The sequence below is a fragment of the Drosophila busckii genome, chromosome X, assembly GCF_011750605.1.
Source record: "Drosophila busckii strain San Diego stock center, stock number 13000-0081.31 chromosome X, ASM1175060v1, whole genome shotgun sequence".
Classification (NCBI taxonomy): domain Eukaryota; kingdom Metazoa; phylum Arthropoda; class Insecta; order Diptera; family Drosophilidae; genus Drosophila; species Drosophila busckii.
The window spans coordinates 8,007,264-8,026,126 of record NC_046608.1 but is presented as its reverse complement, the minus strand read 5'-3'; the positions used below and the strand labels follow the sequence as shown (position 1 = coordinate 8,026,126).

The window sequence follows — 18,863 nt, the reverse complement described above, 5'->3', positions numbered from 1 at the left end:
TTTACTCGCTACATTTTTTTGCCCAGTTAAATTGTGTGTGTTGTGTTCCAAATACGCGGCAAAAATTTACTAAAAATAAAAAGCACAACGCCTACGCATTTAATTGCTGAAAATATACAATAATCAAGTCAAACACAAAACAACAACGGCAATCGATAGGCACAACCCCAAATCGCGACCCAGCGATCATACGAACCCTCGATGTCCGCGGGTGTGGGAAGCGGCGGAGGTAGCATAACCACAGAGCATCACAGCCGTTTGTACTTCCTCAACTCGCCCACGGCGCCGCTCACAGCTCGTGATCCCTTCTTTATAAAGCCCGAATACCTCAACTATGAGAATCCCATGCACCATCTCTACCCCAGCAATCGGGGCCTTATAGAATACAATAACTACACGAGCAGTGTTGCCGCCGCCGCTGCAGCTAGCGCTAGCACTGGTGCCGCTGCTGCTGCCGCCGCCGCCGCAGCTGCTGCCGTCGTTAGTAGTAACAGCTCCAGCAATAACAATACCAACAATAACACCGACAACAGCTTCCAGCCACAACAGCAACACACGCAGCAACATCCACAGCAGCAACACACGCAGCAGCAACATCCACAGCAGCAGCAGCAGCAACAACAACAACAACAGCAGCAGCAGGCGCCGCATCCCTTGCATCATCATCTGTCCACTGGCGTCGTCACTGGCGTCGCGCTTGGGCACCAATCTTCGCGAGCACAGAAGGCAGCACGGCGGCGCAGCAACGAATCTGTCGAGGCGCGGGAGCGACGCTTGGAGCGGAACGCAGCGCGAATGCGGGACAAGCGTTCGAAGGAGTCGGAGGCGGAGTACAGATTGCGCCTGGCTAAGAATGCCGAGGCGAATCGCGTACGCCGCCAAAACGAAAACGAAGTACAAAGAACCCTAAGACTGATGAAGAACGCCGCCCGCCAGCGACTGCGACGCGCCAGTGAATCCAACGATGAGCGTAAAAAGCGCCTTGCCAAGGCAGCCGAGCGGATGCGAGTGTCCCGCGCAACGGCGCCCAAGGTGATCAAGCCACCGCTCGAGGATCGTCTCAAGGGCTACTGAGAGGAGCACATGCCCACACACCTACACACACACACACACACACACATACATACACACACGTATAGAGACCAACACACATACATAGAGACAAGGAAACGGCATATGTAGTATATCTATATACAAGTAGAAAGAGAGAGAGAGAGCGAGAGGAGAGGGAAAGCGAAAGGAGATCCCATGCGTACAGTGAAACTTGTGGAGCTGGCTCCAGCAAGAGAGGATGAAGTGCATCACACAAAAACACAGACAGACAGATTCGCACACACATGTTAACAGAATCTAAACAGAACCAGCGTAGGGTTAGCCCTGAATCCCAATTGGAGAAACAAATATAAAACAGGCACATTGCATATGTGTTAGTGTAGAGAGGAGCAACGTCATCAACGTCGTCGTTTTAGACAGCAACAAAGTATATATATACATATATATAAAATTAAAAAAAAAAACAAAAAACAGTAAAATTATTAAGCAAGATTGATAAAAGAATTAAAAACATTGTAGACAGCAATGCATATAAGCGAAATCCGAAAGCAAAGGAAATGGATAGGCCCAGCAACAGAACAACTGCTAATTTTATATAAAAGAAAAACAAACAAAATATTAATAATAAATGACACTTGAATTTTTTTTATATACATACACAGAGTGTCAGAAATTTTTTTTAAGTTAACATTAACAAAGAAAGTCAAACAAAAAATGTATTTTTATAATGCATGCATTATATTCGTATGATATATATATATATATATAGTTATATACATATATATAAAAATGACACATACACTGAACACACACATATAGAAAATAGTCATGTATCAAGAGTATGCACAGACACACACACACACATGCGGAAAAAAAGAAAGTCAACTTCATCCCCAAGCGTTCACACACACATGCATACACATATGATAGCCCCCACACTCATCAGCACATGATTAGGGTGACTCACAAAGGCAGAAAGAAGCCCAAGAATTGAAATTGTTCTGCTTAGCAATTGGTTTGCCCAACCCAAAACTAGCATAGGACTCTAGCAAGGCGGCAACAGGTGCATTGCAGCAGTTCGATCTTTTATCGAATGTGTTCACCGAAAAGCTTTTGATGGCTAGTGAGCTAGTGAATCACCCTTATGCAGCCAACAAGCCATCCCCAAGCTACGTACATACATATGTGCCTGTGTGTGTAAGCTGTATTACACATAACCTCACACCTCATATGAAAATAAACTTTACAAAGGATTATGTGAATGCACACACGCATAAGCGTGCACACACATATACACACATACATATGTACATGACATATTGTTATAGCAACCCCATACACCTCCACCCACTCGCCTCTGCAAAAAAAAAGCCCTAAATTTTAACATATTAAACAAACAAAAATCAACAAATATAAAATACACCAGAATAATTAATAATTATAAAAAATAATATTAAAAAGAGCAACAAAAAAATAATAATAAATTAAAGTTAACACTTAAGTTCTAGTCGAAATTTCAAATTGTTTTCATTTATTCGTTTTATCCCATTGTTTTGATGTAAAATTATTAAATATACATTTTATGTAATTGTAATATTTTGTGTACACTTAAAAGAAAAAAACAACAAAAAAACTACACAAACAAACAAGAAAAAAACAACACAAAAAAATATTAAAAAGAGCAAAAAAAATAAAACAAAAAGTTGCATTCACATTTTCTATAGATGGAATTCGCATTTGACTGTCAACAGTAACAGCTGATTAGGCCAACTGTACTAAGTTGATTCAGTTGCAATTGCCAATTGGACAGCTCTCTCACAATCATCGTATTTTAGATTGGGGGCCTATCGAATTTGCGCGCAATGTTATCGATGGCACTTGTGGACTGGAAGTGGCACTTAGAATTTATCGGTGATGCCACCTATACATACACACACACGTACTCCAATCCAATATTCCCAAATTCCAGTTGTATTTATTTTTTAATGTGTTGTTGTGAGCGTTGGTTATAAGAAAAACGGCCGAGCAAGCATTTTTGCGAGCCGGAAATTTTAGCGCGTTTTTTTTATTGTAGGACAACTGTTTGAAAACATTTGCATATACTTAAGCGATATGCAAGAAATAACAAGTTGGCGCGCAAATGTTAAAATGTGAAACGAAATGTGCACTGTACACGAGACTCTCGCCACAAGCGAATATGCATAAGCGGTGAATAAATGCACAAACGTACTGGGATATGCAATTGTAACTGTGTCAGTGTATGTGCGTGTGTATGCTGCACAAATGCCGACAAGAAGTTGCGGTTAAATGAAATGATCAATTATTAATTGAAAATAGTAAGGCAGAAGCAACAATTGTAGTAAAAATGGCTTCAAAATATTTATAAAAGTCCAAGATACACACATACAGACATACCGTATGTACGTACAAACATACTTACGTGCACACTCTCATAGATACTAACAGGGTGATGCGTGTGTGTGTGTGTATCTAGATACGTGTGCGTGTCGCTCTCTCTAGCTGTCTCTCTCGCTCTCTGTGTGTGTATATTTTTGTATGTGTGTATGTATATATAATCATGTGAAAAATCGATTGGAAAGCGCATTGGAAGCGTATGTTCGTTCGTTGGAACGCTCAGCGGCGGCGCCAATTGTCATTTACTATTAAACAAGAAGAAGAAACGTGCGCACGCACTAAAAATTGCGACTAATTACAAAAAAAAGAGACGAGGGCTTAAAAACGAAAATAAATGCAAACGCAACATCAGACTAATTTTATGGCACTAAAACAATTGCAACAATTGCGTAAAAACTAAGACGGGGTAGATCGGAGGAGAGTAGTGTGTTAAAGGTGCGCAATTCGTTTAGCTGAGACATAAACCGTACGTGTAAATTCTATTTGTTGTTTTGCCCATCTGTGTGTATGAATGATTTTTGACATTTGCATGTGCAGGCGGTGCGAGCCAATTCTGGCAAGAGGAAGAGCGAAGAGCAGCAACAGCAAAATCCAAAGCAGCAGCGTCAACAGCAAGCAGCAAGTGAACATACAAAAATAAACGACAAGGAGTCAGGGAGAGCAGAAGCAAGTAACTGTCAACGCCAGTAGCGGTTTATGTTTAGAAACATATTGCAAATTGATTGACAGCAGCATAAAAAAAAGGTGATGCGCAAAACGGCAACGAAAAAGATATAACGCTTGTGAATGAGAGCAGTTAGATAGAGAGAGCAAGAGGGCAAAAATATATATATACATATACATATATATATAAATATATATGCAATACAGAGAAAGAGCGACAGTGAGAGAGTGTTAGAACATCAGCAAGCAGCAGCATCAGCATCTATTGCGGTAGCTAAAAGTTGTTAAAAAAAAAACTTGCACGAACAGTACCAATACACACACTCAGCCACACGCACATACACATGCATATACTTCTATGTACATATATATGATATATTTAAATGCATATATGTATGTATGTACTGTATTTGCATCTGTATGCGTGTGTATATAAAAATAGCGATACCGATTACGATAAAGATATTTAAGCGCATTTCCTTTATATAATAACTACTACGGAACGAAGCAGAACTGCAAAAAGTAACAAAGCAACAAACAAAAACAATAACAACGAGAACGAGAACGCAACACACATACAAATACATATGTAAATACCAATATACAAATACAAATCGAAGCAGCGGCGGCATCTATCGATACCAAGACCAATACCAAGTCAGCCTTAGCCACAGTACTCTTCCTTACAATACCCCCCCACAATACTAGTACAATACATACAAACGAATACTCGGGGCAGACGACGATAAAACAAAAACAAAAAGAAACAAAAAAACGCATAACGGCTGTTAAATGCGGCGACCAAAACGCTTACGTCTTCTACGTCGTCCGAGCAACAGTAGCAGTAGCAGTAGCAGCAGTAGCAACGGTTATCGATATCAGCAGGATAGGGATACGGATATCGCCGATTGTTGACGTTGACGGTATCAGAATTGACAATCGATCGCGCCTCAGACTCAGAGACAGACACAGAGACCACAGTAAAGGCAACAACAAGATTAAGAGCAACAGCTACAGCAACGGGTTGACGACAATTTCGATTGTTGTTCAGGTTTTGCCAAATAATGGAACCAGATCCCAATGGGATAAAGATAGAGCCGACACTTGACCTCCATCAGCAGCAACAACAGCAACAACAACAGCAGCAGCAACAGTACGCCACCCATGTGCTGGCAATAAATGGCCCAAATGCTCGACTGCTTATCGAGCATCCATCAGCGCTGTTGGTTCCCCTGTCGACCCATCAACAGCAGCAACTGCAATTGCAACAGCAGCAACAACAACAGCAGCAGCAGCAGCAACAACAACAGTTTCAACAGCAGCAGCAACATCAACACCATCTCCAACAACAGCAGCAGCAGCAACAGCAACAGTTTCATCAGCAACAATTGCAAATAACATTACCCGCTTATTCACAGCCCCTCTCACTGAAGCAGCAGCCACCACCGACGCCGCTCGGACCCAGCTCCACAGTCAGCTCCAACGCCGCCGCCGCCGCCCAACAGCAACTCACCCAGCAGCAGCAGCATCATCACCAGCAACGGTGGAACGAGAGTCCCGAGGCACGCCAGCGCCGTTTGGCCCGCAATGCTGAGAGGATGCGCGAGCGACGACAGCGTGAAAGCGATGATGAATACCGAAAGCGTCTGGTTCGCAACGCAGAAGCAAATCGCCAGCGGCGCCAAAACGAATCTGATATTGAGCGTGCCATGCGTCTGGTGCGCAACGCGGCACGGCAACGTCTGCGACGCGCCATGGAGTCCCCAGAGCAGCGGGCCAAGCGTCTGGCCAAGCTGGCCGAACGCATGCGCATGTATCGGGCCAGTGAGACGCCCGAGCAGCGCAAGATTCGACTGGCGGAGATGGCGGCACGGGCCAGGCAACGCATCGCCAGCGAGTCCACGGATGAACGCAAGGAAAGACTGAGAAAGCTGAACGACTACGCCAAAAAGGTCAGAGAAAAGAAAAAGCTCTTTAAGCACGAGGTGGTGCATGGCGTGGTGCAGAATTCGTCGTCGTCGACCTCATCATCGACCAACTCGACCAATTCCAATTCGCTAACAGTGCAGCAACAGCAGCAGCAGCAGGTGCTCGCCGTGGCGACCGCAGCTGCGGCTGCTGCCGCGGCCGCCGGCTCAGCCAACTGTAATAATAACGAGCATAACATTAATCTAAACCAGGCCAACGTCTCCTCCTCCGCACCGACAGTTGCCGGCGCCAGCAGCACGGTCGTCACAGCGGGCGGCGATGATCAACAGCAGCAGCAGCAGCAGCATCTGGTGACAGCAGCGACCGCCTATCAGCAGCACCAGGCTATCGAGTACATGGGCCAGAACATGTTCATAGCGCCCGGTGCGCTCCGTCCGACCATGCAGCTCAAGCAGGAGCCGCAGACCCAGCAGCAGCAGCAGCAACAGCAGCAACAACAAGTGCAACAGCAGCAGCAGCAACAACAGCTCCAGCAACAGCAGCAGCAGCAGCCTCGCTACTCCCTTGGAGCCCAGCAGCTGATCGATGGCGTTGCTGGTGGCAGCGGTGCCGCCGAGGCGGGCAGCATATTCGTGCAGCAAATCTATGGCGAGGAGCCGGGCAAGGGCGGCAAACTGCAGCTGCAGGCCCATGTGCCGCACTTTAGCATCGGCAATCCGCTCGAGTTCTATCAGCACAAATACGCCAAGAAGCAGGAACTTCAGGTGCGTATGCAGACAACGACACCAGACTAGTCCGAGTCCCCACTTCTACTTCACTCTCCACTTCAATCACTCACACTCTCTCTCCTCTCTCTCTCTCTCTCCTCTCTCTCTCTCTCTCTCTATCTCTCTCCACTCGTCACGGGCCGCCAGCAACATTGAGAACAAGAAAGCAAAGGGCACAACTAAATATGCCAATGGTTGTTATTTTGTTGTTGTTGTTGCTGCTGCTGCTGCTGTTATTGTTGTTGTTAATATTATTACTACTATATTTTGTTATTTTGTAACTTGCGTGGTGCAAAGAAGAAGAAGCAGCAGCAGCAGCTACAACAACAACAAGAACAAGAACGCCAGCAGCATCAGTGGCCGGCGGCGACAGCAGGAGAGAAGAGGAGGCTGCGAGCCTAAGAAAGAGAGCGCAGGCTGGCAGGGAGGGAGGCAGGCAAGCAAGCAAGCGAAAGAGACAGCTAGCGGCAGAGTAAAAGAGAGAGAGAGAGCGCACTGTAATTTAACTTACATACATACATGCATACAAGAAAACATACACATACATACATACATGAGAATGAGCATACATACTCTACTATATAGGCTATGTATACACATACATATGTATATTCTTAACTATCCATGTAAACGAAAAACACGAACAAACAACTTATAACCTTTGTATATACCGTTATAATGTATGTATAATCCAGAATGCGAATTAAAACGTCAATTTGTGTAATGCCCAAAAAAAAAACCAAACAGACATTTTTCTCAAATCTTTCTCTGTGTGTGTGTGTGTGTGTCCAATCATTTCAAGAAAGCTCTGCTCGCTCGCTCGCCTTGCACTTTCTCCTGCTCACGCAGTCTGTTGTGAAGAGTCCTTAGAATGTTTAGCTATATTCATTTCACTATTGATATTTTTATTGATTTGTGTATTTTGTGTGTTTACCAATTGACCGCTGGTGGGGGTTAATAGCACTGATCAACATAACCTCAATCAATAGAAATATTTAACTTAATTTCGATTTTTTTTATTTGTATTTATTCTCTTTTCATTGCCGCACTGTCTGCTTCTCCATCTCTTGCTCTCTTATCTATATCTCTCTCTCTCTCTATCTCTTTCTCTCTTTATCCCTTTCTCTCTCTTTCACTCTCTTTCTCTCTGATGCCAGCAGACCGGCAATGAGGCGAACGACAACAGCGGGTCTGTTAGCCTGGCCCAGAACGAGGCCAAAGTCATCGTGGCAGCCGCCGAGCAGCAAAAGAACCTGAAACCGGGCCAAACGACGACCACAACACAGATCTACAACCAATTTCCATACCTGACCACCTTCCCGGCAACGGCCAACAGCAGCGGCGCCACCAGCGGCAGCGGCACTGTCACAGTCACGGGCGGAACTGTGACCAACGCGGGTGCCAATGGCACTGCGACAACCGCCTACTATCCCATGTATCACAATGGCTTCCAGTTGGGCATTGGGCCAAATCCGGTGCCGCCGCCGTTCACGCCCGTGCACTTTACCACAACCAGCGGTGGCAGCAGTCCCACAACGCCCGGTCAGTACAACATACTGGCTGCTCCGGCGGGCACAAATGCCACGATTACGGTCACCGGGCTGGGTCAGCCGGAACAGGTGCAGCAACAACAGCAGCAGCAGCAGCAGCCACAGACGACGCAGCTGGTGCAGGAGTTCCCCAAGATGGGTCGTGGTCGGCCGCGAAAGACGAGTCTGCTGACGAGTACTGAGGATCAACTGAAGGCGAATACGCTGCTGGAACAGGAGCTTAATCAGATGCTTGCGGTGCCGCATTTGACGGGCAGCGGTACAGGTCGGCGTGGTCGTCCAGCGCTGGATCACGGCCACATACATTCCACAGCAGATGGCGATAACGGCGTACAGTTAACGTCGACGCCGCGACGCAGTGGCTCTATTAAATACGAGACCGAGGATGAGAAGCGTATACGGCTGGACAAAATGGCGGCGCACCAGCGAGCGGTGCGTGCCAATGAGTCGCCCGAACAGCGTTCCGTGCGCCTGCAGAAACTGAGCGAGCGAGCGCGTCTCAAGCGCGCCCAAATACGCGCCACCGAGAACAGCGAAGAGCGCAAGGAGCGCCTCTCCAAGCAGGCGGAGTATGCGCGACTGCGACGCATGCGCAGTCATACGCCACGCACAAGCAGCAGCGCTAGTGCCGAGTTCCATGCCAAGACAGAGGATGAGACAACGGAGCAGCTCTATGATAATGACACCGATGGCGGCGATAGTTTTGCCGTGAAGACCGACTCGCAGCTGGATGGTGATGCCTCCAACGAGCAGCTGGCCGCTCTGCAGCTCCAACAGCATGAGCTGCAGCAAATGACGGCACTGCAGCCGCACCACGAGACCATCGTCATCAGTCAGCAGCAACAGCGGCTGGTCAGTCTCAGTCAGCATCAGCAGGGATATAGTAAACTACAGACGTCAGCAGCTGGCAGTGGCGGCACTGGCGCTCCTGGTGGCCCGGCAGAGAATAACGATATGTTAAAGATACTCGAGCCGATCATTGTGATGAAGACCAAATGAGTATCGGAAAAGCGTCACAATCGGCCCACAAATCCTTAGACAACCAACACACACACACACACATCCATGCATTATATATATATACTAACTATAGATTTGAAGCCATTGTGGGCGCTTGTACAAAATCATCTTATGTGAAAGCGATAGACGTGTTGATACTTTGTATATCATCAAAGGCTCGCTAATTTCTGTTGGCTTTATGCCATTTCAAATCTGAGGTACTTGCATGTAAAGCATTCATATGTGTACATATATGTATGTGTGTTAGTATGCACCTGTGCATACATGATTTACATACATATATTCGCATTATGCATGTATATTATTTTTTATCATTAACTGCTAGCAATGTAAACCAATTACCATGTACTTTATTGCCTAAGCCTAGTTTAATAGTTATAGCCCGTGCAATACTGCGATAAGTCATCGTATTGTACATACACACACATACGCATATGCGAAACCACACGGTTGATCCACCGGGCCCTACACATAGAGTATGACCCTTGAGATCATTCATTTGAAATCCAGTACAGTGTGAGAAATGCAAACGAAGCGCACCGACACAAACACAGACACAGACAGACATATATATATTGTACACAGAATTCAAACTGCAGCTAATTTGTCTTGGAGAATGATTTAAACACACAATTTAATGTATTTGACAACAGGCAAAATATCTATGTTAATGTAGGTAACTTTTTAAATTTTTTAAACACATTGAACTTCGATACAAATGTAACGGTAGTGCGATTACCGATAACCAATTTGTGTAATGTACTATGTAAGCATAGAGTGAACAATTAAGCCTAATTGCATAATTTCTAGCCCATAACAAAATCGAGCACTAAGTAGAACTGTACGTATTAATTTTTTAAAGAGTAGCTGAAAAGAATGAAAATAAAAACAATACAAATAAAGTTAAAGTGCAATAAGAAAGTTTGCATAAAAAATCCAACCAGCTTTGACTTATCTTTTTAGGAATTCTTAAGCTTATCGATTGTCGTGCATGTGTTATATTAACCTAGCGCTTATCGATTGCTGTGCATGTAGTATTTTAGTAGTATTTTTAAACTCATTTCGATATGAAGTTCACAACGCTGCACAGCGTGGACACTGTGTACTCCGCCGATTCAGTAGAATGGTGCACTGTAGATGAGAAGCATAGTGTCTACTTTGTTTGTGGCACTTATCAACTAGTGGAGTCTACAGAGACGAATGACCCAGCACAGAAACAACAACCACGTAAGGGGCGTGTGTATCTCTATGCCTTCGATCACGACAACGGTGCTCTGGACAGGCTGCAGACTGTTGAAACCGCTGCAATATTGGACATGAAATGGCTGCCAGCGTGGTGCGTTGACAGCGTACCTCAGTTAGTCACAGTGAGTGCTTTAGGAGAGATTGAAATATACGAGCTGCTGGACGAGGAGCGACGGCTACAGAAGCGGAATTCTCTCACACTAGAACATGAAGGCGTACTTGCATTAGCTTTAGACTGGAGGCGCTGTCCGGACAACGAGCATACTCTGCAGCTGCTTGTCTCGGACTCGCTGGGTCAAATTAATTTACTGGAGTACACAAGCCAAGGCGACTTGAGCAAGCTGCACACATGGCAGGCGCATGGCTTTGAGGCATGGACATGCGCCTTTGATCGCTGGTCACCGAGCCGTATGTATAGTGGGGGCGACGATGGTCTTTTGCATGCCTATGACTTGCGGTCGGAGCAGGAAGAGCGTGTCTGGACAAACCGGGCACATGGAGCCGGCGTCACCTGCCTACTGAGTCATCCGCAGCATGAGAACCAGTTGTTGACGGGCAGCTACGACGAGCAGCTAAGATTGTTCGACACGCGCAACATGAAACGTACTCTTGCCGAGTTAAATCTTAATGGGGGCATTTGGCGTCTCAAGCCGCATCCGCAACAAAAGGATTTAATACTAGCTGCTTGCATGTACACAAATTTCAGTGTAGTGGGCTTAGAGTCAGCCGAGTCTGGTTGTGCGCTTAATCTACTGGGTACCTATGAGGAGCACTCGAGTATTTGTTATGGCGCTGATTGGGCGCCAATTTTGAATACAAGAACAGACGAAGGAGGTCAGCAACTACTATATATGGCCACCTGCTCCTTTTATGACCACAAGCTGTGCTTGAGTAGCGTGGAAACAAAGTAGTTTTTTTAATAAAAATATTTAAAAACATTTGCTGTTCAAATAATTTGTTTTTGAAATTTTTGCTTTTCGATACTGAAATACTCATTGATTGAGTGCATTCAAATACTAAACTATCGTTAGTGAAATACTAGCTATCGTAAAAGTACTAGCCATCGATCATAAAGAAATGCAGCTGTGTGTGTCATCGGTTCAGTGGCTTGTCGATCGTCAAAATAAGCGCGTTTACGAAAGTGGCTGTGGTAATTTTGTTGTTAAAAGTTACAATGAATGTGAACAGTTTGTTACCAAATTGGGAAGAGCGCATCGAAAACGCACTTACTGTCACAAATAGTTATGTGGAAAAAACAAATGCAGCAGTAGAGAAAATACAAAGCAGCAAAATTGACAACTTAATAAATGAATTCCCAGAGCGTCTCCTTGCGCTGCATGATGAATTGGTAGCAGCGAAAGCAAAAGAAAAACAAATAAAGTACAATTTCAATACATTAGGTGGGTAAATCAAGCAAAGAACATATTAGTGAGTGGCTACAAGATATTGAAATTTTCTTACAGAGAACAAAAACAGTTTGGAAGTCATAAAGGCGGCCTTAAGACTGAGCCAATTGAGCTGCAGCATTGAACACACTTACGATGCAAGCAATATTGGTATTTACAAGTTTAGCTACGGACGTCGGCATTGCCTATCAGTAAAAATTTATAATACACGTTATGAGCTCATGTCAATATATCCTAGACATAATTTTGAGCAACTTAAACAATTTTTAGATGAAACTCAAGATATTATGGGACTGCTCTTGAATTTTGGTCACATTTATTCAGATATGCTAGCTTGATTACAAATTTTATTCAACATAAACTACATGAAGAACCTAAAATAATTAATAAGTAAATAATAAGAAAAAATGTAAGCAAGTTTCCTATAAGCTTTCAGTACGACAGGACAAAAGAAAACGTGCATGAAGAGCGCAAGGCTTATAAAAATATAAATTTACTTATTTGTTTGCGGCCAATTTTGAATTGTTATAAATACATATTTTAAAAAATATATATGCATGTATATATTTTGTTTTAAATATTATGTTTGTATATGTATATATATAGAATATATTTAGGTATCACACGCCTTTTGCCATTTGCTGCTTGCCACTCCATCAACACTCTATTATGCTAACATCTCTACATCTACGCTGACACCACATTTTGTATCCAGCTGAGAGCACCGCGTATGCGTCGCAAGCGTGCGCGCGCCAAGAAGCTGCATATGAGCAAGTACTCCACATAGGCACGTCGTCCCGACTGCTGATAACTGTTTTCGCCAACAGCCCCGTATTGTGGACGTCCCTCGCACATGATTTTTGTAGTCATTGTTAGTAGCCACTGCAAAATCTAAAAAAGAGTTATAACCCACTACCTATTAGGCAGAGCTTGGACTTACCTCGGGACTGTTGGGCATGCCGCCCGCCTTCAGCCAGTTGGATGGTGCCCATAGGAAAAGCTGCATTACATTGGCCGCTATGTCTGGACTGATGCGCTTCGACGGATTGGGATTCAATATATTATAGACCAGCTGCTGCAGCAGCGGCGGACAAGCATCGCTAAGCGGCGGCAGCTGCTCCTGGCGATAGTCACTATTGCGGAGCGAATAGCTGAGTTCACCACGGGCGTGTGCCAACCCACCGCTGGCCGAGTAGAAAGGATTCGGCTGACCAAAGATTTCATAGGCAAGTGCACCACATGCCCATAGATCCGCCTTGCTGTAATTGAGCACAGCAAAGGGACTAGGTTGTGTATTGAATATCTCGGGAGCCATTAGCGCTGCATTGCCGCCCTTATCAATGTCACTGGAGGCATACGGTATGCGCAGTCCATGAACTTTATCCGCCAGACAGCAGCCGAAGTCGGAGAGCACCAGCAAGGGAGACTCTTCGCTATCCGATTGCAGCTCAATAAGCACATTATCCGACTTGAGATCGCGATGCGCAACACCATGGCGACTTAGATGAGTTACTGCCTCCAACATTTGCGCCAGCAGCAGAATCTTAGTGCGCGTGCTCAGCTCGCTGGCATCCAGCAACCCACGCAGGCTATGATCATAACGCTTCATTAGCAAATAAAGCGACATATTGCGGCCGTATCCATGCGGATTAATGCGCTGCGGTTGTGCTATGGGATACAACAGATGGCCATCGGTAAAGTTGCGCACCTGGTCGCAAAAGAAACCAAACATGCACACAACATTCGGATGCGGCGGCAGCGCTAACGTTTGATTACCCAATAAACGTTCCCACTCCTCGGCACTAGCGTTCATGCGTCGCTGACGGGCCGGCACTGTCTCCTTGTACATGGCGCGCAAGATGGACATCGCGTTGCTTTGTATATCATAGTTGAACATCATTTTCAAGGCGAATGGATAACGCTCCAATGAGCTGCTGCTAGCACGCGGATGTACTTGCTCCTGCTCTTCGGTCTGATGTGCCTGTGGCTTCTCCGCAGCTGCCTCCGCTTCCACAAAATTGCTCGCTGCCGTGGGCTGACTATAGTGATATATATTATCCATAGAGCCACCGAAATTATGCACAAATCTAGACATATTCTGCAAGGGCGACATCATTTCCGGTCTCCAGCTGGTGGAGCTAGTAGATAAGTGATTGCCACCAACCGCAGCAGCAGCTCTGGGACTCTCACTTGGCGTTTTCGTCTCACCATGTTGTTTAAAATTGGCTGCATAGACAACGGCTGCACAGCCTTTGGCTATGGGCGGTCCCACATCCAAGTGATCAATATTAAAGTCGCTGTTTAGCGTATCGGAAACATCGTCGTGATTCCAAGCTGTTTGTAGCCGACTGGCTGCCTCACGTATTTCCCAGCAGACTCCTTCTAGTTCATCTTCCTTGCTGAGCACACCTGAGCCGGTTGCCAAACTGACGCCGATCAGTGCAAAAAATGGTGCCGAATCCCCATAAAATAGCTTTCGTGTCGCACGCTTTCGCAGTTCCTCCGAGTAATTGGTGGTCACGCGACTCAATATGTTGTCAATAAAAAGCTTGCGCGCATGCTGGCCAAAGCGAAAGAGCCCACTATTGGTTGCGTTTGGTGGACTGCAACGCGGCAACACATTTGCCACAGGCGGCGACGGTGGTACGGCTGAATTCTGTAAGGTTACATTAGTTTGGCAGTAGCGGGCTATAAATTATGTTGCTTAATTACCCGCAGTACATTGACCGAGGTTAGGGGAGAGCCTCTCTTGCTTCGCGTTTTCAAATGGCTTTGTTCCAAAATGTTGGAGTGTATTTCACGTTTCCAATAGCTGCGTAAAACGTAGCGACCATGTTTGACTAGTCGCACGGTTAACAGTCTCACAGACATCTTTTACCAACTGTAGTTGCACCCAGTTGTTGTAGCTCTTACAAACAACAACCACTCGCACCCGACCAACGCCTAGCAAATAGTTTCAATGTGTGAGAAATGAAAGTGAGGCCGTGTGTACATACATGATCTCACCTTGGTTTGCTTAGGGGTTTCGTCCTCGTCTTTCTCGCTGTTTATGTCGTCGGCGCCACCTGCCTTCCAGGTATGATCGCCGGCTATCGATAGCTCGATAGTCGCTTTGTCAGTCGATTTTTTGGTTTTGCGTCGTAGAATTGACCGCCGTCACTGCTGCTTTTAAATATATATATTTTTGTTTGAATGTATGTATGTACATAACTATTCAAAAAGAAGATGTTGCCCAAAATGAAAATGTTTTCTTTTTTAAATGTTTTTGATGCTTTTTTCTATACAGTTACGATTTTGTTCATCATTTTTAGTATTTTGGAAATTAAGTACGATAGTACGTACATAAGCATGTATGGTACACAGGTATTTATGAATTGAATGCTGTTAGCAACTGGTTAAACATCGATATTATTAATTCGCTGACGGCTTTGTTGCATTTGTATTGGGAAATTAGATAATCATATTTACCATCTGTAGTAAATCCACAGGAGTTTAAGCTTAGATAATGTACGGCGATAATTTTGCTTAATAAAGTTAATTAACGCTGCCGAATGAACAAAAAAAAAGTAGCTTCAGAACTAGAATTAGCCTCAAGCTCACAATAAAAACAATGAAAATACTCAAAACAGACAAACAGCTGTCAATTAGCACCACAGTGATGCTCACTAAAATAATCGATATCTGAGAGCCAGCTGTTTTTTTATTTCTTATCGATATAATGCTCGCGAATTAAATAAAAGAGCACTACCGAATCGAGTCAAAGTACTTCCAATGTAAGCTAACTACCTGTTAACGGTTATTTTAATTTGTATTCGAACAGGATTCGTAATTATAAAAGGAACGCGTAAACTGTGATTATCACAGTCTGGCAGCGCCGTAGTGCTTGTGCTTACCAAAATAACATAAGCAGGCTTAGCAGATACAGTTAGTACCCGTTGGGATTTTAAATACAATTGAACTAGCAAGCAAACGTCGAAACCAATAATTAAATACAGTTAAAAGTGCAAATTTCTTTGGCTCGAAAAATTGGTAAAGTTTGATAAATAGTAAAGATATACAGGTAAATTTTTATTAACACACATTGCTTAAACTTTTTTGCGAAATTCTTTTAGTAGACAGAAAGTCGCCATTTTTCGCGGCATTCTTTTAGTAGACGGATAGACGCCATTTTGAAAATTGACAATTAGTTAACAAAAAGTTAGCAGTGACACTGCAGATATCGTTATTAAGCGTTCTGTACAGTTTGTTTTACCTATTAATTATCATATTTTGTGCTAGCTCTACAAACATGCCAAAATTTGAGAAAAATCGAGATGAACATTTGTTTCCAAAGCCCTACTCAAAGGGAGTGGAAGGCGGCAGCAGCTCGCAGCAGTGCCAAAATGCCTGCAATAATACAAAAAATGCAGATGGCGAAGATAATCACAAGCTGTTTAACTGCGCAAATTCATTAAGCACACAGAATGTCCTCAAAAGATTTATGAAGTATCACAAAACATCAATACAAAATTGTAAGAGTCAGTCGAAGGAAGTGCTTAGCAAGGTTAACGAAACATCGCTAAGCATGATGGAGAAAGACTGTGAGATTACCCAGCTAAAACAACGGTATGCGCACTTTATTATAATAGTTTCTTATATAACTAAACCATGTGTTTTACATTTTCAAGTGTTGATGAGCAGGACAAGTTACTGCAGGTGCTTGAAGAGGAACGCATCAACATAGAAAAAGACGCAGAGGCGCTTAAACAATTACGCGACGACGATTTATCAAAGTATGTCACATTGGAGGTGGGCTACGATCAGGATATAGTTATTTTGAACAATGTCATTGAGGAACAAAGCAAGAAACTACAAGTCGCGGATGAAATGGTACAAAAATGTATTTCAACAAATATTTGCTAATTAAAACCGTATTTAAAAGTATTTGCAGTTAAAATCCGAGATAGTGGCACAGAGAGACTTGTGGGGTGCGCAGAAAAATGAGATGACCAGCAAATTCGAGCAAGAGCTGTTGCAGCTTGATTTAATGTCACAGAAGGCTAAAGAGGCATATCAAGTATTTGCAGCTAATTTACTTGTATATATGTATATGTATGCTTACTTACTGATTATAGGTTCTAGAAAATGAATTGCAACATGTAATAGAGGCACGTGACCGTGAGTGTGCCAGAAAAGAATCTTTACGTGTCGAAATGGACGCAATGAACGAAATGTGTGAGAATACGAAACGTGAAAATAATGTACTCTCAATGCAGTTGCTGGAACAAGCGGAGCTTTCTAAAGATTATGATTTAAAGACTCAACAATTGACTGAGCTAGAGCAAGTGCTGCTACGTGAGCAAGCAAAGTACAAAAATGAGCGGGAGCAACAGCAAGAGGAGATCCAACTGCTGCAAGCTAAATTCGAACGATCGACATCCGACAAGGAACATTATGCTACCGAGTTGAAGAAATCCAAGGAACAAGTGGATGAATTGCAACAAAAGCTACAACTTTTGGAGCTGGAGTCTGCTAATAACAAAAATGACTATGAAAATCAAAGAGCCAAGCATGTCGAGCAGCTGAATGCTCTGACAGCGGTCCATAAGGTTTGTCGTAACTACTAACTGCAACTTTTGGAAAAGCATATAATATTTAACATTTTACAGCAAGAACTCTTGAGTGTGCAGAAAAATTACAATGACATTGTAAAGCAGGATAAAGAAAAGAGTGTGAGTGATGGCATAATATTAATTTCCAATCTGTTTTTATTGATCTGTCTACTATATATTTATTCCTGTCTCTCTCTCTTTCTCTATAAATAGAAAACTATAGCTGAGTTAGAGTTTAAAATAGGCCGCTTGGGCAGCGTTTTAGAACAGCCAATTGCAGCTAGCGCTAATATACAAGAAGCAGATGAATTAAACTCACCAGATCTGGCTGAGGCAACTTCTAATGAATCCAGCTGCATTATGGAAATCAGAGATATTGCTACAAGCGTCGCTGTTAAAAATCAGGCCAGAAATAGAAATATTCGAACTAAAGCTGGCAAGCGCTCCAACAGACAGCCTATCTCTTCGTATCAGTCAGACTTTGAATCGAACTCTGACGGTGATTACGTAAATTCGAAGGAACTAACTGGCTTACCTAAAGCTAAGCGTTCTCGTCTTTTTGTGAAGTCTGATAATGATAAACTCTTTGCCAATCTGAAAAAATAGTTTGGTAAATTGAGATAAAAAAACTTGATTACTACAAATTTAAAAATATTAAAAAACTACTTTTATTAATTTTGCATTAGCTAAGCCAGGCGCTTAGTTATTGTCAAAAAGTACACTATTTTGCTATTCAATACTGTTTTTGATAAGCAATACTAAGCGGTTAGTAATTTGCTTTATAAATACACTATTATCATCATCAGACACTAACTCATCCATACTAACGGATCATATATAAAATCATGAATAATTTGTTCTTTCGTTAATTCAATAAAATATATAAATTCTCTTACTCATTAAAATATTAATATTAATTAAAATATTAATTTTTGCTCGACGAGTGACTAAAGTAGCTAAAACCACAAAATGCCCAGTATCTTTAGAACTAGAAAAGCGATCCGGATAGTGCTTTCGTCCTGATCCTGAAATGGATTCGGGTGATATGACCTATTTTCTGTATACGGAAAAAGCTGTTTTTCTCGGCTCCTGTAAGGACTTTTATCGTTTATATTCTGAAAGCTCTCAAGGAGCACTACATGGACACCAAAAGACATCCTTGTACTCCTTAGCGTTTCCGAGAAAAGATGCATTTTGTGTTTTTTGGCCAATTTTTGGGACTCT

At 43.4% G+C, this 18,863-nt stretch overlaps 5 protein-coding genes across 10 annotated transcripts; 4 read left to right on the top strand and 1 right to left on the bottom strand.

The window, feature by feature from the left end:
* The first annotated feature begins 75 nt into the window (after window positions 1–75).
* LOC108605761 (putative uncharacterized protein DDB_G0288537) lies at window positions 76–1,696 on the top strand. Its single transcript, XM_017995564.2, has one exon. It carries the CDS (start codon window positions 202–204, stop codon window positions 1,072–1,074), a length of 873 nt encoding a protein of 290 aa, XP_017851053.1. The 5' UTR covers window positions 76–201; the 3' UTR covers window positions 1,075–1,696.
* Window positions 1,697–2,812: 1,116 nt separating this feature from the next.
* LOC108606656 (mediator of RNA polymerase II transcription subunit 15) lies at window positions 2,813–10,304 on the top strand. Of its 4 annotated transcripts, XM_017996976.1 has the most exons (4): window positions 3,035–3,389; window positions 4,574–6,083; window positions 6,312–6,824; window positions 7,988–10,304. In XM_017996976.1, the coding sequence occupies exons 2-4, from the start codon at window positions 5,196–5,198 to the stop codon at window positions 9,374–9,376; spliced, it is 2,790 nt and encodes a 929-aa protein (XP_017852465.1). In that variant the 5' UTR covers window positions 3,035–3,389; window positions 4,574–5,195; the 3' UTR covers window positions 9,377–10,304. The 4 variants fall into 4 exon arrangements, with proteins under 4 accessions (XP_017852466.1, XP_017852465.1, XP_017852462.1 ...); XM_017996977.2 differs by lacking the exon at window positions 7,988–10,304 and adding an exon at window positions 7,128–7,335 and having other exon boundaries at window positions 2,813–3,389; window positions 4,574–6,824; XM_017996973.1 differs by having other exon boundaries at window positions 4,574–6,824.
* Window positions 10,305–10,460: 156 nt separating this feature from the next.
* LOC108605347 (diphthine methyltransferase) lies at window positions 10,461–11,553 on the top strand. The gene has a single exon (XM_017995016.1). It carries the CDS (start codon window positions 10,465–10,467, stop codon window positions 11,551–11,553), a length of 1,089 nt encoding a protein of 362 aa, XP_017850505.1. The 5' UTR covers window positions 10,461–10,464.
* Window positions 11,554–12,333: 780 nt separating this feature from the next.
* LOC108607083 lies at window positions 12,334–15,679 on the bottom strand. 2 transcript variants are annotated; one of them, XM_017997703.1, is made up of 5 exons: window positions 15,517–15,679; window positions 15,055–15,213; window positions 14,761–14,991; window positions 12,989–14,704; window positions 12,334–12,939 (listed from the first exon to the last, which is right to left on the bottom strand). In XM_017997703.1, the coding sequence occupies exons 3-5, from the start codon at window positions 14,917–14,919 to the stop codon at window positions 12,736–12,738; spliced, it is 2,079 nt and encodes a 692-aa protein (XP_017853192.1). In that variant the 5' UTR covers window positions 14,920–14,991; window positions 15,055–15,213; window positions 15,517–15,679; the 3' UTR covers window positions 12,334–12,735. The 2 variants fall into 2 exon arrangements, with proteins under 2 accessions (XP_017853192.1, XP_017853193.1); XM_017997704.1 differs by having other exon boundaries at window positions 15,055–15,210.
* Window positions 15,680–15,939: 260 nt separating this feature from the next.
* On the top strand, window positions 15,940–18,477 carry LOC108605863 (myosin-10). Of its 2 annotated transcripts, none has more exons than XM_017995675.2 (7): window positions 15,940–16,077; window positions 16,327–16,653; window positions 16,716–16,917; window positions 16,970–17,104; window positions 17,163–17,636; window positions 17,697–17,759; window positions 17,853–18,477. In XM_017995675.2, exons 2-7 carry the CDS (start codon window positions 16,337–16,339, stop codon window positions 18,243–18,245), a joined length of 1,584 nt encoding a protein of 527 aa, XP_017851164.1. In that variant the 5' UTR covers window positions 15,940–16,077; window positions 16,327–16,336; the 3' UTR covers window positions 18,246–18,477. The 2 variants fall into 2 exon arrangements, with proteins under 2 accessions (XP_017851164.1, XP_017851163.1); XM_017995674.2 differs by having other exon boundaries at window positions 15,940–16,108.
* Window positions 18,478–18,863: the final 386 nt, after the last annotated feature.

Excerpts from the sequence above, each read along its gene's own strand:
- LOC108605761 (XM_017995564.2), top strand. The coding sequence starts at position 202 with ATGTCCGCGGGTGTGGGAAGCGGCGGAGGTAGCATAACCACAGAGCAT.
- LOC108606656 (XM_017996973.1), top strand. The coding sequence starts at position 5,196 with ATGGAACCAGATCCCAATGGGATAAAGATAGAGCCGACACTTGACCTC. Across the intron at positions 6,825-7,987 it reads CCAAGAAGCAGGAACTTCAG|ACCGGCAATGAGGCGAACGA; the intron begins GTGCGTATGCAG and ends TGATGCCAGCAG.
- LOC108605347 (XM_017995016.1), top strand. The coding sequence starts at position 10,465 with ATGAAGTTCACAACGCTGCACAGCGTGGACACTGTGTACTCCGCCGAT.
- LOC108607083 (XM_017997703.1), bottom strand. The coding sequence starts at position 14,919 with ATGTCTGTGAGACTGTTAACCGTGCGACTAGTCAAACATGGTCGCTAC. Across the intron at positions 14,705-14,760 it reads CCTCGGTCAATGTACTGCGG|AATTCAGCCGTACCACCGTC; the intron begins GTAATTAAGCAA and ends GTAACCTTACAG. Across the intron at positions 12,940-12,988 it reads GCATGCCCAACAGTCCCGAG|ATTTTGCAGTGGCTACTAAC; the intron begins GTAAGTCCAAGC and ends ACTCTTTTTTAG.
- LOC108605863 (XM_017995675.2), top strand. The coding sequence starts at position 16,337 with ATGCCAAAATTTGAGAAAAATCGAGATGAACATTTGTTTCCAAAGCCC. Across the intron at positions 16,654-16,715 it reads ATTACCCAGCTAAAACAACG|TGTTGATGAGCAGGACAAGT; the intron begins GTATGCGCACTT and ends TACATTTTCAAG. Across the intron at positions 17,637-17,696 it reads CTCTGACAGCGGTCCATAAG|CAAGAACTCTTGAGTGTGCA; the intron begins GTTTGTCGTAAC and ends AACATTTTACAG.